The 27,214-nt window shown below is 42.3% G+C and overlaps 1 protein-coding gene across 1 annotated transcript; it reads right to left on the bottom strand.

Annotated features, from left to right (window-relative positions):
* Nucleotides 1–20,370: 20,370 nt before the first annotated feature.
* On the bottom strand, nucleotides 20,371–22,188 carry LOC139565233 (interleukin-8-like). Its single transcript, XM_071385403.1, has 4 exons — nucleotides 21,936–22,188; nucleotides 21,482–21,614; nucleotides 21,148–21,234; nucleotides 20,371–20,851 (listed from the first exon to the last, which is right to left on the bottom strand). Exons 1-4 carry the CDS (start codon nucleotides 21,997–21,999, stop codon nucleotides 20,842–20,844), a joined length of 294 nt encoding a protein of 97 aa, XP_071241504.1. The 5' UTR covers nucleotides 22,000–22,188; the 3' UTR covers nucleotides 20,371–20,841.
* Nucleotides 22,189–27,214: the final 5,026 nt, after the last annotated feature.

Consider the following 27,214-nt stretch of genomic DNA (forward strand, 5'->3'; position numbering starts at 1 on the left):
TGGACAAATAACATTTCTTAAGTGTGAATGCCATTTACAAGCAGTACTGTTTGCATTTGCGTGTGCGTGAGAGAGAGAGAGAGAGAGAGAGAGAGAGAGAGAGAGAGAGAGAGAGAGAGAGAGAGAGAGAGAGAGAGAGAGAGAGAGAGAGAGAGAGAGAGAGAGAGAGAGAGAGAGTGGTTAAGGTCACATTCCTGTCGAACAAACATGTCATGTCATGTCAATAACCCAAACTTGGAGGAAGACCAATAAGGCCATGTAATACTTGGCATTGCAAACAGTATGCATTGAGTGAATAATAACCTAAAGTAGGCAAGAGTGAAGAATGTGCTGAACACATACTGTTACTCTCAGGCTACATTCAGACAATTCTTCCATTAAAGTGGAGGGCCAGTCAGACAGGTAACAGACAGTCAGACAGGGAGGAAGAGGGATCAAAGTCAGAGCTAATGAGCGGAGTGGGGCTGCTGTCTGTCTGTAGAATGTCCTCATGTTGAGGAGACGGAGGGTAAACACTGATCCGTTTACAGCAGAGAGGAATGTGAGGACACATGGGGAGCGCGCGCGCGCGTGTGTGTGTGTGTGTGTGTGTGTGTGTGTGTGTGTGTGTGTGTGTGTGTGTGTGTGTGTGTGTGTGTGTGTGTGTGTGTGTGTGTGTGTGTGTGTGTGTTGGGACCGAGTGAGGAGCAGGTGACCCGGATTCCCATCACCAGGAAGGAGAGAGAGAGAGAGAGAGAGAGAGAGAGGCAAGCTGCCGTGAAGCAGGCAGTTCTGTTACCCATCATCTACCATCCACACGTTTCACACACTGATGCCCAGTACTAACAGACATATGATGGCAACTATACTGCCCGCTAACATATATACTGCAACTCCCTGCAGTAAAGTTATTGTAAAACACATTTCACAGCTGTCCAAATGTAATGCTACATCTAAATGTAGTATCACCTGTGGCAATGCCTAAGAAACCTCCTGGTAAACTTAATAAACACATCGACTATCCAGCTCATACCTGGCTTCACGGGCCCTTAGTGCTTTATAAAGGTTTAGAAACGTCTACTGTACTAATTAAATCAGCTGCCCAGGCCACAGACACATGACTCCAGGAGAGGGACGTTTACAAAAGACTGTTTATCCTTGACCAGAGCACTGTTCTGACACTGGTTCCAACCCGTCTTAGCATGGCCCCCAACCAGTCTCTACAGTAGGTGTGTCGAGAGAGGGGGCCCAAATGGATGAGCTGGAGATGAAATGGCCCCTCCGATGTGTATTCTTTGCTGTTTTGGGTTGAAGTGTGTGGTGTTACGCCTGGGCCTGTCTGATAATAATGGATTTTGCAGGCAGTCAGAGAGAACAGTGGGACCTCCCCTCAGATTCTCTTGCCTGTTGCCCAGAGAGAATGTAGGCCAGCGGTTCAACAGACATCCACGCGCATAATCACCACCTACACATCTACAGGCATAGCACAAACAACCTCACTCCTACATGAATACATGGCAAATGTATTCATAGGAGGTATCCACAAGTGTACAAACATCACAGACTGGTGACACTGTAGGAAAAGTACAACTTTTTAGGATGGCACAGAGGCATGCATGCATCCCCTACTCCATCAATATCAAACAACATGCAACTTTACTAGTAATCAAAAGCCTGGCTGTCATATATATGACTGCTGTGCTAGCACAACAGAAAGTACAGAAAAGATTTAGTTCGACAGGAGTTATGGAGGAGCCTTATGGGTGTAATCTAAACTATAGAGAGACCCAGGTGGGTGTAAAGAATGCCACTGATGGAATGTATCTGTCAGATGAATTGTCCCAGGAATGTGGTGCCGTCACAGCTGAGGGGGTCAGGAGCAGTTGCCTGGTTGGTTGGGGGGATTATGAGGGGTGTAGGGTGGTTGGGCAGGGTACGAGAACAACGCAGCCTCAGTGCAGCGGTCGCCCCTCTCTCAACCACACACCACCCCAGGGTCATGACCCCCAGGGCTCCTTGAAAGCAGTTGCTGCCTGGTGCTCCCTCTGTCTGGCTGTATCCATGTAAAGACATCTTGACCTTTTATTATGGACATAAATTATATTATGCCTTTTAAACCTGTCAATGTGTATGCCGGTATTGTCCTGTCCTGTGGTCTATGATGATTTGAATGATGATGTGATGGTTGTGTGTGGTTAGAGTTGCAAAACTACCAGTAATTTAGCAAAGCTACCAAAATCTATGGCAATCTACGGTAACTTTGGTAATTTATACTTGAATAACTTTTTAAAAAATGTGTTCATATATAGTATTACATTTTTCTATATGTCTCCATATTGTCCATGAGTTTCTAGTGGATAGACAACCTGGTTCAAGAGGAAATAGTGTAATTAATGAAAAAAAGCATCAAATCAACAATGGAATTGTTTTCTATTAACTCTGTAACTCTTCCAACTATTGACTTTTTCACAACTGCCACCAGTTTGGTGCCAAAAGACAGACATATTTACAAAGTAAAAAATCTAAGTGTATTAAAAAGAAAGGATATTTCATGCTGAAACCCTCATATTAAACACCAAAGGTATTCACTAAGTTGACAGTTTATTTTTAGGATAATGTTTTACAGCTTTGTCATTCTATTTTGTATTTGAAAATCATCTTATTTTATTATTTTATATATTTGACATGTGATAAGGCCACACAGAGTGCCAGAGATAATTACAGACATCTGTGATAATCTTAAGCACCCAAAAAGGCCACTAGATAAAATAAATACTTGAAAGTTACCCAAATTCTGGTTGTTACTGGTAAACTTTTAAAGTCACCAGTAATATGTCCTCCCTTTCCAACCCTGTGTGTGGTATTGTTATTGTGGTATGTTGCCTTGTTGTTGTCGTTCCTGCAGACTGCCCTAATGAATTGGCTCTCGGGGATAAGTAACGTTTTTTTTAAATAAATTGAAGTAAGAAACATTTCAGACTACTTCACTGGCACTGTCTGATGATAATACTACACTGCAATAGTAATAAACCATCATGAAATGTCTATATACAGATACTCAATCCGAACGCGCGTTGTAGACAATGCGGCCTTGAAAGGCAAAGTTCCCACATTTGCGGAAATTACGTTCACAGTAAACACTGTATATGTGAAGATGTCAGCTCAATCGGAGAGTTACCTTTAAAAAAACACATAGCCAGCTGTCCAGCGTACTGCGCTACGGATAGAATCACAGCCTACAAATATAATTCAGACAGTCATTTTACAACTTGTTGTCTCAGAAAGTTACATATTGCTCACCTTTCCCTTACGGCTGTTAGGGTGATTATATAGAGGTGTAGATGCCTCAGGGTTAATTTCTCTGGAATCTCATGTTTTAGCTTTCGTTACAGTAATATTTGGGGGGATTACTGAAACCAGGTGGTCCATCCCATTGACCTCTGAGGACCACCAAATCCTAACTGTTGAAAACCACATGCAGGCTGCAGCCCTGCTGGTAGTGTTTGTGTAGTGGAATCGTGTATCATTGCCAAGACCCAATGTACGCACATCAGAGGATCCATCCCTGCCAGTTACTCTGAGGCTAGCTCATTGTTCCACAGTTCCTCCAGATCTTAGACCAAACAATACACTTTTCAAACCACGCTTTTCAAACCACGCCGTGATTCAATGGTCCTTGTGGACAAGTCCTAACTCACTGCTTGTTATGATAACAGTGAGAGATACAAGATTGGCATTACATCGCAGCCCTTAGATCCTGGAAAGGGACACAGGAAGTGAGAGGAGCACAAAGCTGTCAGGTACACATCTTTACAGTACATCTTCACACTCTTATCTCTCTCTCAGAATCCTGTCTGTGTTGTAGAGGCAGAGAGCCTGAGAGCTAACGTTTACACTCCCCATTCCTCACCCAGTAGAGTCCAGTCATAACACCGTTCATCTCACATACGCTCCAACAACTCGCTGCTGTACACAATCCCCCCTAGTACTCTGACCTCAGAGTACTGACCGCCTGTCAATCTGATACACACTGAGCTTTAAAACAAAAATACATCTGCATTCCTCTCACTCTCAGTCTTTGTGGGATTACTGACAACAACCCAGGGGAAACTACTGTTTCAGGGTTGTAACCACTGCTGTCAATCTGCATAGAGTTGAGTGAAGAACACAACCAAAAACCATTGATATTAGACAGATTTTTAATGCCTCTCAAACATCCTACAATAACAAACAACTGACCAAGGCCAACTGGGTAAAGGGATGTTCTAGGTGCCAAGAACCGTAGCTACAATAATGGGAAGTGTGGTAAGATTTCCATCGGTGCTTCCATCTTTACTGCAGAGCTACACAATTGACATGTCCAACTGCTGAGGTAATACCTTTATCAGCGATATCAGACTGGTCTCATAGTAAATGTAAATCTGGGACACTCAAATCAGTAGCATATGTTAAGTTTGATTACATAAAACAGAAGGTTACTTAAGGCAAAAACAAAAGCAGGATGGCTGGTCGGGGTGGAAGGGTCGGCATATAACGCGAAGGTCTAGCAACCCGAAGGATGCGTGTTTGAATTTCATCATGGACAAGCTGATCATTTCAGATAATTAGTAACTTGGCAACTATTTACTACTTTTTAGATACTTTGCATCTATTTGTTAGCTTCCCCTTCCCCTAATCCTAACCCAAACCTTAACCCTTTAACTTAACCACCTAACTTAGCCACCTAGCTAACTTTAGCGTTAGCCACCTAGCCAATGTTAGCCACAACAAATTGGAATTCGTAACACATCATACATTTTGCAAATTCGTAAAATATTGTATGAATTGTAATTTGTAACATATTATACAAAATGTATGATGGACATCCACAAATTAATACATATCATACCAAACATAACATATCATACTAAAAGGATTTACATTTACTATGTTACATCTACCCCCTGAGTCCAGGTTGGCAATATCCCATCATTATATAGTATCTTAATTAGTGCCTCTACAACACATATGAAGTGGTAGCCCACTGCTTTCTCAGGAGGTAACAGCCAGTGAACACAGGTACAGCTGCTAGTTTTATTTTAATTGTATTTAACCTTTATTTGACTAGGCAGTATTTAACTAGTGCAGTGTGGTGTATGGTGTCAGTCAAAGAAGGTAATTAAGTCAAGCTAAATGAGGTGGGAGTTTGTCAGTGTGTGTGAGAGAGACAGAGTGGTGTGTGTGCTCTGGGGAATATCTCAGCCATATTACAGCATGAAAGGTTGTGTAGGCCTTCAAGAGTTTTAACCTTACCCTCACTGTTTTCAATTTAATGCTTATAATAAAATGTATAGGCTGTTGGGAATGCAGGGAAAATTATTTCCATTTCAATAACAAACAAGAACAACAAAAACTTACCACTGCTTGTTGTCGATGAAAGGTTAATGTTGGCCCTCTTCTTTAAAATGCAATGCAAGAGCTCCCTCTGTTGTCAAAAGCAATTGAAGTGCCACACAAAATGTGTGGCTTTGTCTTTCCCGTGAGAGAAAGAAAATTAGCCTATTGACACATTTGTATGTAAGCGTTGTATGTAATCATTTCTTCGTGTCATTGTTTTTCGAACTGGCAACATTGTTTCTCGCCTAGGTTTAATTCGATTTTATGTGACCTAAACACACTCATGGCAATGTTAATTTGCCTCAATTGAATACTTGAATATTGAGCAGACAGAGAAATACAACATGGACATTTTCAGAACCACGACAAGAAGCCTGCAAACATCTAATTGGAAGTGGAAGTCATCTCGCTGTTCCAACTTCTGGCTGCTCTACCCAAATGCCGGCAGATGGTGATATTGAATCGTTTCATTCTTCTTTTTCTTCTTCTTTTATTAAATATTCTTCTACGCATATTTAGCTGATGTTATTGCGGGTGTACCGAAGTGCTTATGTTCCTAGCTTCAACAGTGAAGTAATATCTGACAATACAAAACAATACACACAAAATCTAAAGTAAAATAATCAAATTAAGAAATACGTAAATATTAGGACGAGCAATGTCAGAGTCCGGATTATAAATATACATGTAGATATGATGGGATGTATAGACATTATGGATAGTATATGTAAACCAATAGTTAAATAAGATAGGCCTTGACTAGAATACAGTATTTACATATGAAGTGGGTAAAACAGTATGTAAACATGATTAAAGTGACCAGTGTTCCATGACTATGTACATAGGGCAGCTGTCTCTATTAGTACCGGGTGGTAGCCGGCTAGTGACAGTGACAGTTCAGGGCAGGGTACTGGGTGTATGCCGACTAGTGGTGACTATTTAACAGTCTGATGGCCTTAAGATAGAAGCTGTTTTTCAGTATCTCAGTCCCAGCTTTGATGCACCTACAGTATACTGACCCCACCTTCTAGATAGTAATAGGGTGAACAGGCCATGGCTTGGGTGGCTGAGGTCATTAATGATCTTCTTGGCCTTACTGTGACACCGGGTGCTGTAGATGTCCTGGAGGGGAGGCAGTGTGCCCCCGGTGATAAGTTGGGCAGACCGCACCACCCTCTGGACAGGACGGTGTAGTTGCTGTACCAGGCTGTGATACAGCCCGACAGGATGCTCTCAATGGTCCATCTGTAGAAGTTTGTGAGAGTCTTAGGGTCATAGCCAAATTTCTTCAGCCTCCTGAGGTTGAAGACGTGCTGTTGCGCGTACCTGGATGTGCGTTTGTTCTTCAGCTTTTGTACACCCCTACAGTTGACACAGTGCTTTCTCTATCCCAACTGTACTCTCCCTCTGACTATGCCCTCTCACATTATGGGATCTCCCTTTTACAAACTGCTGCAACGTGGCCGAATCCTTGGCGCCAAAGGCACAGAGCGAGTTTGGAACATAGGTCAACACTACCCCACTGATCACCCCTTTTACACTCAACACTACCCAACTGATCACCCCTTTTACACTCAACGCTACCCCACTGATCACCCCTTTTACACTCAACGCTACCCCACTGATCACCCCTTTTACACTCAACGCTACCCCACTGATCACCCCTTTTACACTCAACACTACCCCACTGATCACCCCTTTTACACTCAACGCTACCCCACTGATCACCCCTTTTACACTCAACACTACCCCACTGATCACCCCTTTTACACTCAACACTACCCCACTGATCACCCCTTTTACACTCAACACTACCCCACTGATCACCCCTTTTAGCGGGTCCAGAGAGCAAAGCACACCACAGTTTGAGCCCCGAGCCACGTGACTCAAAGCGTGTGCTTACTCTGGGGGCGGATACACAACAAATCTAAACAATTCCACTTCTGGAAACTTTCACATGCATCCATTCCCAGTTTGTCCTTTACCCAGCACGACACAATGTATAGGTTGGCCAAGAAGCAAGAATCCACTCTTTCCAAAAGGCTCACTCCTACCTGTCCAAACTCATCTCTGGTAGAATTCTCAGGGCAAACGTTGGAAGTCTCCACTACACCTGTCACCGCAGGTAGGCCTACTTCATCCTGGACTGGCTCAACCTCAGAGCCTTCACCACTGCCATCTGACTCCATTTCAAGATCATCAAGGTTCTCAAGAGAGCATGAATACCTATAAGACATATTGGTTTGTAATCAGGAGACGTAGGCATGTACACCTCGAACAAAGATGTATACTCAGGAGACAAATCTCTGATCTTAACAGCACAATTTTTACACCTTCGCATCATTGCACTTGCAATTCCCAAGCCTCTCCAGTCTAATATTAGAAGGATCAAAATTCCTTGAAAGTAAGTTCTGAGTGCATGCCGAGTTGTTTCATCTTACTGTCCAAAGGCATTATATGCAGCTAGTTATAAACTCGTATCCCCCGTGGACTGGTTTGTACATAAAACATTCTCCATTTTCCACCACCATACTAGTGGCTAATTCTACTTCCTGATGTTGTGCCCCGTGTAGAGCCAGGGGTCACCCTTAGTGGAATTGCCAACAACCGAATGCATCCGGTTTTCAGGGATACAGATAATTCAACCTACACTATATATACAAAAGTATGCAATGTCAGCACATCGTTGGGAGCTTCATGAAATGGGTTTCCATGGCTGAGCAGCCATACACAAGCCTAAGATCAACACGCGCAATGCCAAGCGTTGGCTTGAGTGGTGTAAAGCTCACCGCCATTGGACTCTGGAGCAGTGGAAACACGTTCTCTGGAGTGTTGAATCATGCTTCACCATCTGGCAATCCGACGGACGAATTTGGCGGATGCTAGGAGAACGCTACCTGCCCGAATGCATAGTGTCAGCTGTACAGTTTGGTGGAAGAGGAATAACGGTCTGGGGCTGTATTTCATGGTTCGAGCCAGGACCCTTAGTTCCAGTTAAGGGAAATCTTAATGCTACAGCATGGAATGACATCCTAGATAATTCTGTGCTTCCAACCTTGTGGCAACAGTTTGGGGAACCCCCTTTCCTGTTTCAGCATGACAATGCCCCAGTGAACAAAGTCCATACAGAAATGTTTGTTGAATGCTCTTGTGGCTGAATGGAAGCAAGTCCCCCCAGCAATGTTCCAACATCTAGTGGAAAACCTTCCCATAAGAGTGGAGGTTGTTATAGCAGCAAAGGGGGGACCAACTCCATATTAATTCCCATGATTTTGGAATGAGATGTTCGACGAGCAGGTGTCCACATACTTTTGGTCATGTAGTGTAGCTTTTTTTCCCTCTGAAAACCGGATGTGGGAACTCCGCTCAGGCGTTTTCTTTTACACCTGATTTGTTAGGTTAGCCAGGCGTAAACAACAGACTGCTGCAACCTGATTGGCTGAACGCATTACTCAACACCCGGGACTAGCATTCCTAGGCATTAGCCACTTCTAGCATGGTTGTCACTAGTTACCATGTAATTCTACAATTTATCTTCTTAAAATCTGATTTTAACCTAACCCTAATCAAAACTCGCTGCTAACCTAACCCTAACCTTAAATTTTAAAAAGCATACATTTTTCATAAATTTTTACGATATAGACATTTTTACTTTGTGATTGTGGTAACTAGTGAAAACCTTATTTGCAGGTTGAATGGAGAATGTTTTATGTATGAACCAGTCCACGGGGATACGAGCATATGTATAGCCGGCTGCATACAAAGCCTTTGGATGGTAAGATGACATGACTCAATATTGACATCTGCCAGTCTTTGGGCTATTGCTGCTCATTGAAACTACCATAGGATAAACTGTAATACTTTAGTTTGTATAATTTGAAACATTTGTACAAATAGTCTATTACAGTCTTTATAACCAGGTGTTGAAATTAAGGAATGTCTTTGAAATTGTGCCACATATGTTTAGCCTATTTTATATGTGTGTGTTAAAAGTAACTGAAATAGGCCTTCTGTTTGGGAGTGACATCATTTGCTCATCTTTTTTACATTTATTGAAATATTTGTTTTGCCTACAAAAGTATCATAATTTTCTTGTAGTCCAATTGTTTTGCTCTCTGTCACTTGTGTCTGCAGAGTTAAAGTTGCTTACATAGCCCACTCAGGACAGAGAATCCCAGTGAAGGCTCATGTGGAGGACAACATCCTCTATCCATCCCACATTCATGTCCATGATCAAAGACATGGGTTCCTCAAGAAGTTGAAATGTATTGTCTTTCTGTCTTAGAATACTGCTTGGAAAGACAACAGTGCCTGCATTTCATAGTCTATTTGTGATCTGTTCTGTTACCATCTGGTACTGTGTTTATACTCAGGTGCATATGAGGCTTCGTTGGCCTGTTCTACATGCCATGTGTATGTAAATGAAGTCTACGTCGACAAGCAGCCCCAACCTGAGGAGAGGTGATGAACAATTAAAAACTATAGGTCTACTGTCTTATCTAAGGGCGGTAAGGTACATGAATGACTGAATGACGTTTTTTGGAGTGGAGTGGTTGAAAAACAAGTTTTAATGACTCCAACCTAAGTGTATGTAAACTTCTGACTTCAACTGTACATACATACATACATACATACATACATACATACATACATACATACATACATACATACATACATACATGCATACATGCATACATACATACATACATACATACATACATACATACATACATACATACATACATACATACATACATACATACAGTGGGGAGAACAAGTATTTGATACACTGCCGATATTGCAGGTTTTGCAGGTTTTTCTACTTACAAAGCATGTAAAGGTCTGTAATCTAAAACAAAAATCCAGAAAATCACATTGTATGCTTTTTAAGTAATTCATTTGCATTTTATTGCATGACATAAGTATTTGAAAACCTACCAACCAGTAAGAATTCCGGCTCTCACAGACCTGTTAGTTTTTCTTTAAGAAGCCCTCTTGTTCTCCACTCATTACCTGTATTAACTGCACCTGTTTGAACTCGTTACCTATATAAAAGACACCTGTCCACACACTCAATCAAACAGACTCCAACCTCTCCACAATGGCCAAGACCAGAGAGCTGTGTAAGGACATCAGGGATAAAATTGTAGACCTGCACAAGGCTGGGATGGGCTACAGGACAATAGGCAAGCAGCCTGGTGAGAAGGCAACAACTGTTGGCGCAATTATTAGAAAATGGAAGAAGTTCAAGATGACGGTCAATCACCCTCGATCTGGGGCTCCATGCAAGATCTCACCTCGTGGGGCATCAATGATCATGAGGAAGGTGAGGGATCAGCCCAGAACTACACGGCAGGACCTGGTCAATGACCTGAAGAGAGCTGGGACCACAGTCTCAAAGAAAACCATTAGTAACACACTACGCCGTCATGGATTAAAATCCTGCAGCGCACGCAAGGTTCCCCTGCTCAAGCCAGCGCATGTCCAGGCCCGTCTGAAGTTTGCCAATGACCATCTGGATGATCCAGAGGAGGAATGGGAGAAGGTCATGTGGTCTGATGAGACAAAAATAGAGCTTTTTGGTCTAAACTCCACTCGCCGTGTTTGGAGGAAGAAGAAGGATGAGTACAACCCCAAGAACACCATCCCAACCGTGAAGCATGGAGGCGGAAACATCCTTCTTTGGGGATGCTTTTCTGCAAAGGGGACAGGACGACTGCACCGTATTGAGGGGAGGATGGATGGGGCCATGTATCGCGAGATCTTGGCCAACAACCTCCTTCCCTCAGCAAGAGCATTGAAGATGGGTCGTAGCTGGGTCTTCCAGCAAGACAACGACCCGAAACACACAGCCAGGGCAACTAAGGAGTGGCTCCGTAAGAAGCATCTCAAGGTCCTGGAGTGGCCTAGCCAGTCTCCAGACCTGAACCCAATAGAACATCTTTGGAGGGAGCTGAAAGTCTGTATTGCCAAGCGACAGCCCCGAAACCTGAAGGATCTGGAGAAGGTCTGTATGGAGGAGTGGGCCAAAATCACTGCTGCAGTGTATGCAAACCTGGTCAAGAACTACAGGAAACGCATGATCTCTGTAATTGCAAACAAAGGTTTCTGTACCAAATATTAAGTTCTGCTTTTCTGATGTATCAAATACTTATGTCATGCAATAAAATGCAAATTAATTATTTAAAAATCATACAATGTAATTTTCTGGATTTTTGTTTTAGATTCCGTCTCTCACAGTTGAAGTGTACCTATGATAAAAATTACAGACCTCTACATGCTTTGTAAGTAGGAAAACCTGCAAAATCGGCAGTGTATCAAATACTTGTTCTCCCCACTGTACATACATGCATACCATTTACAGAAAACATAAACAGTAGGCATTTGAACCCAGTCTGGCACAAAGAGAAGATTCATATGAGAGACAAGCCTATACACAATCTATATACACACATGTGCCATTTACCACATAGAAGCTAAACATTATTACAATTTAATTACAGGTAGCCCTTTTTCTTTTATTCCAGGCTTTATCTAAATATTCCACAAACGGAAATACACAATGGACAAAAAACCATTTCAGTTTCTCCTCATTGCTCAGCCACATAATGCCAGGGTCTATCTGGTGTGCTTTCTGGAATAAGAGCAAGCGTATATAGTGGTAGAAAGGGCAATATATGATCAAATGAGTTTCATTCTCTATTTCTTCGAGGTCACAGTAGTTACATATGCTTTCCTCTTCCATTTCACCACAATACCGACCTGTTTCAATTCGCAGAGGCAAAATCCCCGATCTTAGCTGTGCACATAGCGATCTCTTGCTGTTAGGTAAGTTATACATAATATATCTCTCACACACGAATTCACCCTTAATCAAACAAAATGTTCTCAATTTGGGTTTATGATTAATCTCCTCTACTAATTTTTTTTTCCTATTGCGTCAAACAATTGTATTTTAATCATATCTATGTCTCCCTTAATTTGGATTTCGTACAGATGTTCACAGTCAGACTGTTGAAAAAGGTCAGACATTTCAGTTGCCCAGGCTCCCCCTATGGATAGATCCAATTGAACAACTTTACTAGCAATTCTAGCAGTTGGCATATCCAACAGACTATTCCAAAGTCTCACCATACATGCCTTCCATCTCACCTCACAGGGTTCCCAGCCCATGTTCCCAGTTATTGCAAGGTGCAAACTTGTGGACACCTAAAAAGTAACATAGTGCTGTGTTATGGACATCTTCATTTTTAAAATACATCTTAGCACCCCACACTCTTGCTGAATAATCCAGTACAGGACACACACATGTCTGATACAGTACAAGTGCAATGTAATGCCCTCTTAAAAATACCTGTTTATAATGACACCATACCATGAAAGCATTAAATAACACTGCATTCGGAAAGTACTCAGACCCCTTCACTTTTTCCACATTTTGTTACATTACAGCCTTATTCTAAAATTGATTAAATCGTTTTTTCAATCTACACACAACACAAAATAATGACAACGCAAAAACAGGTTTTTAGAAATGTTTGCAAATGTATAAAAGTATATTCAGACCCTTTACTCAGTACTTTGTTGAAGCACCTTTGGCAGCGATTAGCCTCAAGTCTTCTTGGGTATGATGCTACAAGCTTGGCACACATGTATTTGGGTAGCTTCTCCCATTCTTCTCTGCAGATCCTCTCAAGCTCTGTCAGGTTGGATGGGGAGCGTCGCTGCACAGCTATTTTCAGGTCTCTCCAGAGATGTTCGATCGGGTTAAAGTCTGGGCTCTGGCTGGGCCACTCAAGGACATTCAGAGACTTGTCCCGAAGCCACTCATGTGTTGTCTTGACTGTGTGCTTACGATTGTTGTCCTGTTGGAAGGTGAACCTTCGGCCCAGTCTGAGGTCCTGAGCGCTCTGGAGCAGGTCTTCATCAAGGATCTCTTTGTACTTTGCTCCGTTCATCTTTTCCTCAATCCTGACTAGTCTCCCAGTCCCTGCCGCTGACAAACAACCCCAGCGGTGCCTGGTTTCTTCCAGGCGTGCCACTTGGCATTCAGGCCAAAGAGTTCTATCTTGGTTTCATCAGACCAGAGAATCTTGTTTCTCATGGTCTGAGAGTTCTTTAGGTGCCTTTTGGCAAACTCCAAGCGGGTTGTCACGTACCTTTTACTGAGGAGTTGCTTCCGTCTGGCCACTCTACCATAAAGGCCTGATTGGTAGAGTGCTGCAGAGATGGTTATCCTTCTGGAAGATTCTCCCATTTCCACAGAGGAACTCTGGAGCTCTGTCAGAGTGACCATTGGGTTCTTGGTCACCTCCCTGATCCCTCGATTGCTCAGTTTGCACGGCTGGCTAGCTCTAGGAAGATTCTTGGTGGTTCCAAACTTCTTTACATTTTAGAATGATGGAGGCCACTGTGTTCTTGGTCCCATCAATGCTGCAGAAATGTTTTGGTACCCTTCCCCAGATCTGTGCCTCGACACAATCCTATCTCGGAGCTCTACGGACAATTCCTTCAACCGCATGGCTTGGCTTTTGCTCTGACATGCACTGTCAACTGTGGGACCTTATATAGAAAGGTGTGTACTTTTCCAAATGATGTTCAATCAATTGAATTTACCACATGTGGACTCCAATCAAGTTGTATAAACATCTTAAGGATGATCAATGGAAACATGATGCACCTGAGCTCAATTTCGAGTCTCACAGCAAAAGGTCTTAATACTTATGAAAATAAGGTTAACATTTCTGTTTTTATTTGTAATAAATTAGCAAAAAAATCTAAAAAACAGTTTTTGCTTTGTCGTTGTGGTATTGTGTGTAGATTGATGAGAAGAAAAAAAATATTGAATCAATTTTAGAATGAGGCTGTAACATAACAAAATATGGAAAAAGTGAAACAGTCGGAATACTTTCCAAATGCACTGTAATTATTACATTCTGGAAAGATATACATTTAATTTTCGACACAAGTTTATGATTGTCATACAGTTGTATCAAATGGCTGCTCGCCATGGGGAGGATGACATGTTGGATATGGCCCCTCTGCTCCAGGAGAACTCGTCTGCGCTGCCAGATCATCCTGACCCCAAAGCTGGATGGCATCGGGGTCACCCTGCCCAAGGTCACATGCAACTTCTATGTGGACGGACACATGCCTGCACACCACTAAGTTTAGGGAAGAGAGAGGCTGAGACCCAAAGAGAGCGGTGAGGATCAAAGCGAGAATTAAGTGAGGATTAAAGAGAGCTGAGTTAGGGTGAAAAAGGAAGTGCCATGTTATCTTGATTGCTCATGGAAGCTCCTTGTGGCACATAAACTTCTTAGGTGAGTGGATAGCATGGTATTAGGGTAAATGCCTAGCCAGGTTTACTGTACATTTTCTTCGTCTTAACTTTCAAAATTATCTTATGAATAGGAGTGTACTGTACTCCTCCTCCCTGAGCTAGACCAAATTTCTCCATAGATTCATACTGTGCTTAGCAAGTTGACAAGAGAATTACAAGTTGGACTAATACAAATGTGTCCACACGAATCGCGCAAGGTAAGTCCTGTTAGTGTAGCCGGCCACACGCTGCTGCTTCAACAGCATAGCTTCTTGGCTCACCAGCTCGCACTGAGACTAGATTTCCTGTCCTCTGTCTTGCACATTTGTGGCCTGCTGGAGGTCATTTTGCAGGGCTCTGGCAGTGCTCCTCCTTGCACAAAGGCGGAGGTAGCGGTCCTGCTGCTGGGTTGTTGCCCTCCTACGGCCTCCTCCATGTCTCCTGATGTACTGGCCTGTCTCCTGGTAGCGCCTCCATGCTCTGGACACTACGCTGACAGACACAGCAAACCTTCTTGCCACAGCTCGCATTGATGTGCCATCCTGGATGAGCTGCACTACCTGAGCCACTTGTGTGGGTTGTAGACTCCGTCTCATGCTACCACTAGAGTGAAAGCACCGCCAGCATTCAAAAGTGACCAAAACATCAGCCAGGAAGCATAGGAACTGAGAAGTGGTCTGTGGTCACCACCTGCAGAACCACTCCTTTATTGGGGGTGTCTTGCTAATTGCCTATAATTTTCACCTGTTGTCTATTCCATTTGCACGACAGCATGTGAAATTTATTGTCAATCAGGGTTGCTTCCTAAGTGGACAGTTTGATTTCACAGAAGTGTGATTGACTTGGAGTTACATTGTGTTGTTTAAGTGTTCCCTTTATTTTTTTGAGCAGTGTATATCAATAAATATACTGAGGTTTGTATAAATACATTTGAGGGTCAAGTAGGATGTGATGTTGTTCATTACGAAACCATTCCAATACAACTGGAATGCATGTAAATCTCAATGAAAGAAAAACTATTTATAAATAAAAAGAAAATATAAGCTTAGTACATAGTACTTCGTTGTATATAAGAAACCGACTGTCTCTTCATTTAAAAGTCTCATGCCACTCTAAATCTAGTTTTGTATTTCAACCTGGATAGAACATGATAGAATTCAGCCTATCAATCTTATAAATACTTATTTGGTTTGTATCTTGTAACAGTTCAGAATCCCAGAGTATTCATGGAATGATTCCCCCTCTTCATTTGTTGCTGTTGAGGAAAGCTGGGATGGACTGCTGCGCGAGGACTGCGCCGCCTGTGAGTGCTTTGGAACGGGGTGGGGCCCACGGCAGCACCCGCTGCTCATTGAGAAGAGTAAGAACGATACGTGCTTTCAAGTCAGTCTCCAATAACACCAGAAAAAGTCGCTAGATTTGTCGCTAGTCGCTTTTTTGAAAATGTGTCGCTAGCGGGGTCTGAATACTCGCTAAAGTTGGCAACACTGCTACCAACTCGCTCGGAGTGCCCTCTGTTGTCACGTGTTGCTAACGAAACTCCGAGGGTGACTTCCAGAGTGGTGCTTTGGCAATTTTTTTTAACCTTTTATTTAACTAGGCAAGTCAGTTAAGAACAAATTATTATTTACAATGACGGCCTACCCAATAAAGTCCCTTGAATTTAGTGGTGAGGGGATCAGTAAACCCATCAACTTCAGGACAATTCATGTTCCACTTTTAAATAATAAAACATCAGGCTAACCATTTAATTTCATAAGTATCTCATATTTTGTATTTGTCAAGTCTCGAAATCAGACATAAACAAATGCACGTGTCATATAATTAGTCACGCTTCTCCATTCTTGAGTGAAATTGCGCAAACTCAAAAATAACACTGTTCCTTATGGTATTCTAATTCGCTATGAAGGCGGCAGCGTTGCAGGCTCAATAGAAGTGTCTACGGGATTGTCTAATTAGATCAAATTACATTTTATTGGTCACATACACATGGTTAGCAGATTAATTAATGCGAGTGTAGCGAAATGCTTGTGCTTCTAGTTCCGACCATGCAGTAATATCTAACAAGTAATCTAACAATTTCACAACAACTGCCTTTTACACACAAGTGTTAAGGAATGAATAAGAATATGTACATATAAATATATGGATGAGCGATGGCGGAACGGCATAGGCAAGATGCTACAACACCCTTGATACATTTTGCTCCTTCAGTTTATGGACACTTGTGCGTGAACACGCAAATGGAGGGGGGAAGGTGGTGATTTGGGATCCAAGTGTGTGTTTCAACTAGCCTACTCCCTTCATCGGATGTTCTATGGGGCAAAATCATGAAGTGATACAACACCAGGGCCTGCATTGAATTGTGAGACGGGGTTTACGACGGGAAAAGGGTGGGCAGTAGACCACATTGAGGAACCCATAGTGTGAGAGGGAAATAAGTATTTACTTCAACAAAAGCATATGTGTGTTTTGTTGTGATGCTGTTAGTGAGCTGTGGGAGCAGGGCTGGTCCTAGCCCGAATTGCATGAAATTAGTTATACAATGGCTAAATGTTCTCTCTGACACATGGCAAAATGTGTAGAATTGCAGAAAACTTGCTTTAAAATGGCAATATTTCCTCTCTACTCAATGGCATAATGTATAGAATTGCAGGAAATTAACTTTAAAACATTAAAGGCTAGGGCCAGCCCTGATCATACACTATATATACAAAAGTATGTGAACAGCCCTTCGCCCGTTGCTGACAGGTGTATCAAATCGAGCACACAGCCATGCAATCCCCATAAACAAACATTTGCATTAAAATGGCCTTACTGAATAGCTCAGTGACTTTCAACGTGGCACCGTCATAGGATTCCACCTTTCCAAGAAGTCAGTTCATCAAATTTCGTAAGAATTGTCTGTCCTCTGTTGCAACGCTCGCTACTGAGTTCCAAATTTCCTCTAGAAGCAACGTCAGCACAATAACTGTTCGTCGGGAGCTTCATAAAATGGGTTTCCATGGCCGAGCAACCGCACACAAACCTTCATTGCAAAACAGTGTATTTTAATCAATTATTTGGTTTAGTTTTATTCAAAAAGGATAACTTTTTTAATGTTTCACTAATAGTATTTTTATGAAATTTCACTGAGGAGGGTGGTCCTCCCCTTCCTCCTCTGAGGAGCCTCCAGTGGTGTAGACCGAAGTGGGTCCTATGCAATGAGCTGTTAGCTAATGAGAGCATGAAACCTTCCTAAATGAAAAGGCATCTGGGCACCAAGCATCCAAGCCATGAAGATAGACAGTTTACTTTTTTTTAAAGAAATGTCAATATCTGGAGGCCTCACAAGATGAATGCACAGTACAAGAAAAGGCACCTTGTGGCCCAGCATATTGGTAAGTGCAAAAAAGCCCAACCAGCACAGAGGATCTCATGCTCCCTGCTGCGATTGTTATGTGCACTGAAATCATGGGATAGTCTGCCGCCAACAAACTTAAAACCATACCCCTATCCAATGACACCATGAGGAGGAGAATCCAGGACATGTCTGAGGACATATCGTGTCAGACATCATAGTGCAACACTGCAAATGGCCATTATGCGCTGCAGCTTGATGAATCCACAGATGTGGCTAACAATGCAATTCTAATGGTCTGTCAGACACGTCTGGGATAATAACTTTGAGGAGCAGTTCCTCTTTAGTGCTGATTTGCCCACCACCACCGCAGAGGCTGTCTTTAGCACAATGGATATGCACCTGGGCTCGGTGGGACTGGCCTGGAATGGGTGTGACCACTGATGGGGCAGCTGCCATGACGGGAAAGCACAACGGATTAGTAAAGCTGATCCTGGAGAGAGCACCGAGTGTGACATGGAACCACTGCTTCCTACACAGGGAGGCTTTGGTAGTGAAGGACATCGTGCCTGAGTACCACGCCACTCTCCAGAATGTGATCAAGTGTATCAACTATATCAAAAAGAGTTCCATGAAAAGCAAGTGTTTCCAGGCCTTCTGCAGGGATATGGGGAGGGAGCACCAGCAGGTGCTTTATCATGCAGAGGTCCACTGGCTTTCCAGGGTAAACTTTTGGGTTGCTTTTATGAGCTTCGAACATTTTGATTGTGAAGAATGGCTTGCGCAGGTTGCCTACCTGGCGGATATTTTTGATCATCTGAATTTGCTCAATGTGTCAATGCAAGGGAGGGGGCACAATCAATTTGAACAGAGGGACAAAGTGGATTCCTTCAAGATTAAGCTTACTGTTTGGTCATATCATGTTTCGAACAGGAGGTTTGACATGTTTCCCAATGCCGATTTCGAAATTCAGAATCTGATCAGCATAGCGCTCCACGACACACTGAAAAACCCTGTTAAACAGCATCTTGTCAACCTGCAGGGAAAGTTTTGTGACTACTTCCCGGAGGAGAGCGACTACTTCCCGGAGGAGAACAGGAGACTAGACGACTGGACACCGAACACCTTTCGAGTGGAGATGGGAAGCCTCATGTTGCCAAGCAACGAAAAGGATCTGCTGTTTGAGCTGTCATTTGATCGCGGACTGAGCATGAAGTTCCCGGAAATGACACTGCCACAGTTCTGGTGCATCGTAATGGGAGAGTATCCTGCTCTCGCCTGTCATGAATCATGCTACCGTTCAGCACTACCTATCTGTGTGAAAGTGACTTCTCTGCTATGGCCGTGCTGAAAACTAAAAGTAGAAACAAATTGGACTGCCAGCATGACCTCCGAGTTGCCCTGTCAACCATCACCCCAGAATTCAATGAACTTATCAAACTAAAGGAACACCCCCAGCTTCACACTGACAGGCCACGCACACATGTGCACGCACGCACACACACAATACATAAACAGGTTAATGAGTTATTGTTCACTATGTTAATTATTATTGTTAATTAATTCTGACATTCATATAACATTTCATTGAACTGGTTGAAAACGTACACCTTTAAAAAAATATTTTCTAAGTTGTGTAACTATTCACATGGTAATTGATGATTAAGAATTCCTAATGATAGAAAAAAAACTATTTTAAACACTGGTATGTGTTACAGTTCATTAACATTATTGGGCTGGATTTGATGTGTTGTGAGTCTGATAATTTATTACACCCCACTCCTGAACTGGTCGCTTAATTAAATGGCTTATTCTCATGAATTTATACTACATGTTTTCTCAGTTAATATGGCTGTTTAATGCCTTTCTTTAATACCATAATTGAGTCTATTTTGCAAGTGAAACCTGCCCAAGAAAGCAGCTGCAATACAACATTACAAAATGTAATCAACAGTCCATAATATTGGGTCGCAACTCAATTGTCATTGTCAAATTTGGGTCCCCAGGCAAAATGAGCTGAGAACCACTGCTCTAAAGTGACTTGTATCCAAGCCGAGCTCATTGGCCACTGTGTAGAAACAAGCACTATCTTAATCCATGACTCAAACAGGCAACAATGAATTACCCTTTTCCTGTCAAATGGAAATCCAACTTTTGGTTTACTGTGAGGAGATGTCCTTATTTTTACTGAATGATTGCTTGTTAGTCATGTTGTTACAATGCTCTACCATCCCTTGCTTCAGGGAAAAGTGTCATAAGGCTTGTCTAAGTCCAGCTGTTGTAAAAAGCTGTGATTGAATTCTAGAAGTGGAGTAATAGTTATATACAGGAAATAGAGACAGCGAGAGACAGATTTCACAGGGTTTTTTTCACGCATTTATTGTAATTGAATTAGATTGGAAGTTTCAACATGATCCAACAGTTTAATATGAATAAATAGGCAAATAAATAAATATATCAATAAATATACTGAGGTTTGCATGAATACATTAGTTTGGGGGTCAAGTAGGATGTGACGTTATTCATACGAAATCATTCCAATACAACCGGAATGCATGTAAATCTCATCATTTGATTATAACAATGAAAGAAAAACACTTTATAAATACAAATAAAATATAAGCTTAGTACATAGTACTTGGTTGTATATAAGAAACCGACTGTCTCTTCATTTAAAAGTCTCATGCCACTCTAAATCTAGTTTTGTATTTCAACCTGGATAGAACATGATAGAATTCAGCCTATCAATCTTATAAATACTTATTTGGTTTGTATCTTGTAACAGTTCCGAATCCCAGAGTATTCATGGAATGATTCCCCCTCTTCATTTGTTGCTGTTGAGGAAAATGAAAGATTACGTTATTACAATATAATTGCCCATGTGAAGTTGATTCACAACTTTTTGTAAAGCTAGACAAGAAAATTCCGAAAGCTCAGGATAATAAAAGATGAAAGAAAATGGCACTTGAACCTAGACATATTTCTGTCAGGTGAAGCAAGTCATACTCTGCTGTATTTATGATGTAATTTTGTCCAATCAAACTCTTTGTTAAAAGACAGTCATCCTATCTGTGTTGTTTTACCCGGTCGGTTTACATCCTTAGGTTGTACAAGTTTATATAGTACTTACTTGGCCAGCATCTTCTCAATGACCCTCTTGACCCAAGGAGCGCTGGCATCCAGACAAATCTCCTGACCACTCATGCTCAGAGTGGCACTGCAGGACAGACACACAGCACAGTCAGACAATCATGAAACCTGGTAATAACTACATTTTAGTGTCAGCATTAGCTAGTGAAATTGGATGGTAGTCAGGGAGTAGAACTGATTAATTGAAGTTATATATTTTTGAAATGAACGTTATATAGTAACCACATTTAATGTCAACATCATATAATAACCATATTTTACAGTAAGCATTTGCCAGTGTAATAGGACTATAATCAGGAAGCAGCAGGACTCACATGATCTCAGTGTCTCTGCAGTGCGAGCTGGGAGGGAACATCTCCACCTTCTTAATGAGTCTACCAATTCGTCTGCTTTCCGTCTCAATGCAGCGACATCGCAGGTCAGCCCCCACGCCTCTCAGACTCATCCCTGTTAGAGGTAAGAGGTCAAGGGTCAGGGGTAGAAAGAATACACAGGCATCCACCGTGATGACAAACACACTTTTTTAGTTAAAGAGAGGGAAAGAGAGAGAATCATCCAAGCATGACTAAGTTGCTCTGGATAAAAGTGTGTGTTAAATGGCATATATACAGTATATATTTCATATATATAGAGAGAGAGATGGAGATTTATTTGTATGTACAATAAGATACAGTATATAAAGGTAAATAATAATCCTACTGCTCATAACCATGTCCATTGGTGTCAATGCATTGAGTCAGAGTGATGTAGGTAATAATATAAACTCACCCTCAGTAATGGTCAGGAGGGCCAGGAGCACAACGACAAGGCTGGCTGACATTCTGATGCTCATCTTGGAGTTACAGATGATCCTACTAGAAATCCTCTAACAAAGTCTAATGGTGTTATCTAGCTGGTAACAGATACTGTTATATCTTTCTCTTATTTTCAGTCCGGTTGCGAGTTCTCTTTCTTTCTCTTCTTCCTTCTCTGTCTGTGGCGAGTTTGAATCTGCCGCTATGAGAAGAGAGCCGCTTTGTCTGCCACTGTGGGGAGAGAGCTGTTTTAAAGCCGAGTTCTGGAAGTGAGTCATTGTGGCATGTTTGATTGTGGTAGGGAAATTCTTTGTAAGATTGTGAAATCGGGGATTTGGCTGACTGAGCGCTGATTGAGGTAGGGAATTTCTCCCTTTAACTCATGAGTGACAGCAAGACACATTGACTTGATACCGGTACCCCCTGTATATAACCTCATTATTGTTATTTTATTGTGTTACTTTTTATAGATTTTATTTTTAACTTTAGTTTATTTAGTAAATATTTAGTAAATATTTTCTTAACTCTATTTTCTTAAAACTGCACTGTTGGTTAAGCGCTTGTAAGTAAGCATTACTACACCTGTTGTATTCGGCGCATGTGACAAATTAAATTTGATTTGATTTTGATTTATCAACAGCTTTCTCATGGAAAAACCTCTGGCACATCATACAGATGGAAAAATGCCAAATGAAAGTGTCATGAAATTTTATGAAATGCTTGAGTTTTGAATGCATTGATGATTCTTTACTAACCAGATGTTTTCTTTACTAACCAGATGTTTTCTTTACTAACCAAATGTTTTCTTTACTAACCAGATGTTTTCTTTACTAACCAGATGTTTTCTTTACTAACCAGATGTTTTCTTTACTAACCAGATGTTTTCTTTACTAACCAGAGTAAAGTGCACAGCGCTATATTGCTCATTGACAACTATGTATTAACACATTTAAGATGAGTACATTGGAATCCTAACTGACATCGACTAATGGAACATTTCTAATGCGACCTAGCTGTGGAAAAACAGCTGAAATATGCGTATTGTGTCACAAGACATTCGTCACACAGGATGGAACGTTTCAACAAAGAATCATCATCGCCAGTGATTAGGCTCACCGGATCACCAAACTTCTGAACCTAACTATGATATGAGGGCCAGTAGTTTTCCCTGACAGCCTGGGCACAGACCCTATTTATTTTATTCTACCATTGAAAGGGGCATGATATACTGTATGTTCGTTCACCTACTGTATGATGGGGAGTTTCAATGAAAGACAGTAGGGGAAAGCAGGCTTGAATTGAATCCAATTTAATTCAATTCAATAATCTTTTATTAAAAGTACTACATTTTATTGCAAGTAGGGCTACTTTACACCACCCGGGCCTCTAAAGCTGACTGTTTTATTTACAAAAATAGGTCTACCTAAACACTTTAAATCATCATCTCTGTGCATGCTTTACACCGAGTGTAGAAAACATTAAGAACACCTGCTCTTTCCATGACATAGATTGACCAGGTGAATCCAGGTGAAAGCCATGATCCCTTATTGATGTCACTTGTTAAATCCACTTCAATCAGTGTAGATGAAGGGGAGGAGACAGGTTAGAGAAGGATTTTTAAGCCTTGAGATAATTGAGATATGGATTGTCTATGTGCCATTCAGAGAGTGAATGGGTAGGACAAAATATTTAAATGCCTTTGAACGGGGTATGGTTATAGATTCAAGGCGCACCGATTTGTGTCAAGAACTGCAACACTGCTGGGTTTTTCACACTCAAGTTTCCTGTGTGTTTTCAAGAATGGTCCACCACCCAAAGGACATCCAGCCAAATTGAAACAACTGTGGAAAACATTGGAGTCAACATGGGCCAGTATCCCTGGGGAACACTTTTGACACCTTGTAGAGTCTAATTGAGGCTGTTCTGACGGCAAAAGGGGGATTCCTAATCTTTGGTATACTCAGTCTATATCACGATCTCTGTCCACACTTTAAATACTATGTTCTGTAATAAACATTACATTCACTAAAACAGGAAGTGACAAACAATACAATTTAAGTAAACATTGAGTAACTGAAATTACATTCCTCCAGACAGGCAGGGTGCCAGAGACTCAGCTTGCCGTGAGAACTAAACACATGGGGGAAAAAAATGAGCATGAACATCTGGCCTGTACAACTACGACATCACACCATGAATGACCATTCAGCCCCCATCTATGAGAGGAAGTGTGTCTTTTTTGAAAATTGTAATAAGATTGATGGGTGATTTTATATAAATTAGTTCACCGATTTTGCTGCAATGCATGTGCTATAAGTAGGGAAGGGAGTTTTTTCTGACCTTAAAGTGACCTCACTGGGAAAACTCAGTAACTAATAACAGAGGGCTCGTTTAAGTGGTGAGGCAAAAGCAACCAACTGTATACAAAAGGTAAGGAGTGAAGTCAGCAAGGTGCATCTGCAACAATTGAAAGTCGGACACTATAGGGACAGGTCGAAATCTACTGGGGGGAGGGTTGTGTGTTTTTTTTCTCCCTGGTTTACATTCAATCTTCTGTTCATATTTTCCCTATAAACAATGGCTTGACTTTTTATATTATCCTAATAAAGTTTAGGGATGTTTGTGAAGGTTTGGTGTGGTTATTATTAAACTTTAGCTACTGCAGGACTATGATATGAAGGCAGCTCTCCCGACCCGGCTCTCCAACTGACTCAGACAGTTGAATTTGAGGTGAGAAAGTCTGTTTCAGGCCTACCAGAGTTACTCCTATAATCTAACAATATAATGCTTATCTTTATAAAAATATTTGGATCGAAAATTTACGAATTAGCCTCCTTTTGTACGTCTATCTGTATAGCTGACGCAGGAGCCATTTGACATGAAGAAATGCATCTAGGTGTTGTAGCATGCCCCTGGCATATCTCTCTCTCTCTCTGGGGTTAGGTCTAAGCTTCTCTTCCTTTATATATTTGTACATAAAACATTCTCCATTCAGGCTGCAATGGGGTCGATTTACACTCTAACTCGATTTAATGACGAGAAGGCGGGAAAAAACGTGTTCTTTCTTTACAAAACACAATTTTCCACCACCATACTAGTGGCTAATGCTACTTCCTGATGTTGTGCTCCGTGTAGAGCCAGGGGTCACCCTTAGTGGAATTGCCCATAACCAGATGCATCTGGTTTTCAGGGATACAGCTAATTCAACCTACACTATATATACACTGCTCAAAAAAATAAAGGGAACACTTAAACAACACAATGTAACTCCAAGTCAATCACACTTCTGTGAAATCAAACTGTCCACTTAGGAAGCAACCCTGATTGACAATAAATTTCACATGCTGTCGTGCAAATGGAATAGACAGCAGGTGAAAATTATAGGCAATTAGCAAGACACCCCCAATAAAGGAGTGGTTCTGCAGGTGGTGACCACAGACCACTTCTCAGTTCCTATGCTTCCTGGCTGATGTTTTGGTCACTTTTGAATGCTGGCGGTGCTTTCACTCTAGTGGTAGCATGAGACGGAGTCTACAACCCACACAAGTGGCTCAGGTAGTGCAGCTCATCCAGGATGGCACATCAATGCGAGCTGTGGCAAGAAGGTTTGCTGTGTCTGTCAGCGTAGTGTCCAGAGCATGGAGGCGCTACCAGGAGACAGGCCAGTACATCAGGAGACGTGGAGGAGGCCGTAGGAGGGCAACAACCCAGCAGCAGGACCGCTACCTCCGCCTTTGTGCAAGGAGGAGCAGGGGGAGCACTGCCAGAGCCCTGCAAAATGACCTCCAGCAGGCCACAAATGTGCATGTGTCTGCTCAAACGGTCAGAAACAGACTCCATGAGGGTGGTATGAGGGCCCGACGTCCACAGGTGGGGGTTGTGCTTACAGCCCAACACCGTGCAGGATGTTTGGCATTTGCCAGAGAACACCAAGATTGGCAAATTCGCCACTGGCGCCCTGTGCTCTTCACAGATGAAAGCAGGTTCACACTGAGCACATGTGACAGAGTCTGGAGACGCCGTGGAGAACGTTCTGCTGCCTGCAACATCCTCCAGCATGACCAGTTTGGCGGTGGGTCAGTCATGGTGTGGGGTGGCATTTCTTTGGGGGGCCGCACAGCCCTCCATGTGCTCGCCAGAGGTAGCCTGACTGCCATTAGGTACCAAGATGAGATCCTCAGACCCCTTGTGAGACCATATGCTGGTGCGGTTCGCCCTGGGTTCCTCCTAATGCAAGACAATGCTAGACTTAATGTGGCTGGAGTGTGTCAGTAGTTCCTGCAAGAGGAAGGCATTGATGCTATGGACTGGCCCGCCCGTTCCCCAGACCTGAATCCAATTGAGCACATCTGGGACATCATGTCTCGCTCCATCCACCAACGCCACGTTGCACCACAGACTGTCCAGGAGTTGGCGGATGCTTTAGTCCAGGTCTGGGAGGAGATCCCTCAGGAGACCATCCTCCACCTCACCAGGAGCATGCCCAGGCGTTGTAGGGAGGTCATACAGGCACGTGGAGGCCACACACACTACTGAGCCTCATTTTGGCAATTGCTCGGCCTCCGACCGCAAGGCACTACAGAGGGTAGTGTGTACGGCCCAGTACATCACTGGGGCTAAGCTGCCTGCCATCCAGGACCTCTACACCAGGCGGTGTCAGAGGAAGGCCATAAAAACTGTCAAAGACCCTAGCCACCCCAGTCATAGACTGTTCTCTCTACTACCGCATGGCAAGCGGTACCGGCTTGCCAAGTCTAGGACAAAAAGGCTTCTCAACAGTTTTTACCCCCAAGCCATAAGACTCCTGAACAGGTAATCAAATGGCTACCTGAACTATTTGCATTGTGTGCCCTGCTACTCTCTGTTCATCATATATGCATAGTCACTTTAACCACATCTACATGTACATACTACCTCAATCAGCCTGACTAACCGGTGTCTGTATGTAGCCTCGCTAATTTTATAGCCTCGCTACTGTATATAGCCTCGCCACTGTTATTTTTCACTGTCTTTTTACTGTTGTTTAATTTCTTTACTTACATATTATTCACCTAATACCTTTTTTTGCACTATTTGTTATAGCCTGTAAGTAAGCATTTCACTGTAAGGTCTACACCTGTTGTATTCGGCGCACGTGACAAATATTCTTTGATTTGGTAGCATTGTCTTTAAAATGTTTAACTTGGGTCAAACGTTTCGGGAAGCCTTCCACAAGCTTCCCACAATAAGTTGGGTGAATTTTGGCCCATTCCT

This window comes from Salvelinus alpinus, chromosome 36 (assembly GCF_045679555.1).
Source record: "Salvelinus alpinus chromosome 36, SLU_Salpinus.1, whole genome shotgun sequence".
In the NCBI taxonomy this organism is placed as follows: domain Eukaryota; kingdom Metazoa; phylum Chordata; class Actinopteri; order Salmoniformes; family Salmonidae; genus Salvelinus; species Salvelinus alpinus.

Bases quoted from the DNA above. Each gene is read 5' to 3' on its own strand.
- LOC139565233 (XM_071385403.1), bottom strand. From the start codon at position 21,999: ATGAGCATCAGAATGTCAGCCAGCCTTGTCGTTGTGCTCCTGGCCCTC. The intron at 21,615-21,935 runs GTGAGTTTATAT...TACCTCTAACAG, and splicing joins CCTCCTGACCATTACTGAGG to GGATGAGTCTGAGAGGCGTG. The intron at 21,235-21,481 runs GTGAGTCCTGCT...TCTGTCCTGCAG, and splicing joins TGCAGAGACACTGAGATCAT to TGCCACTCTGAGCATGAGTG.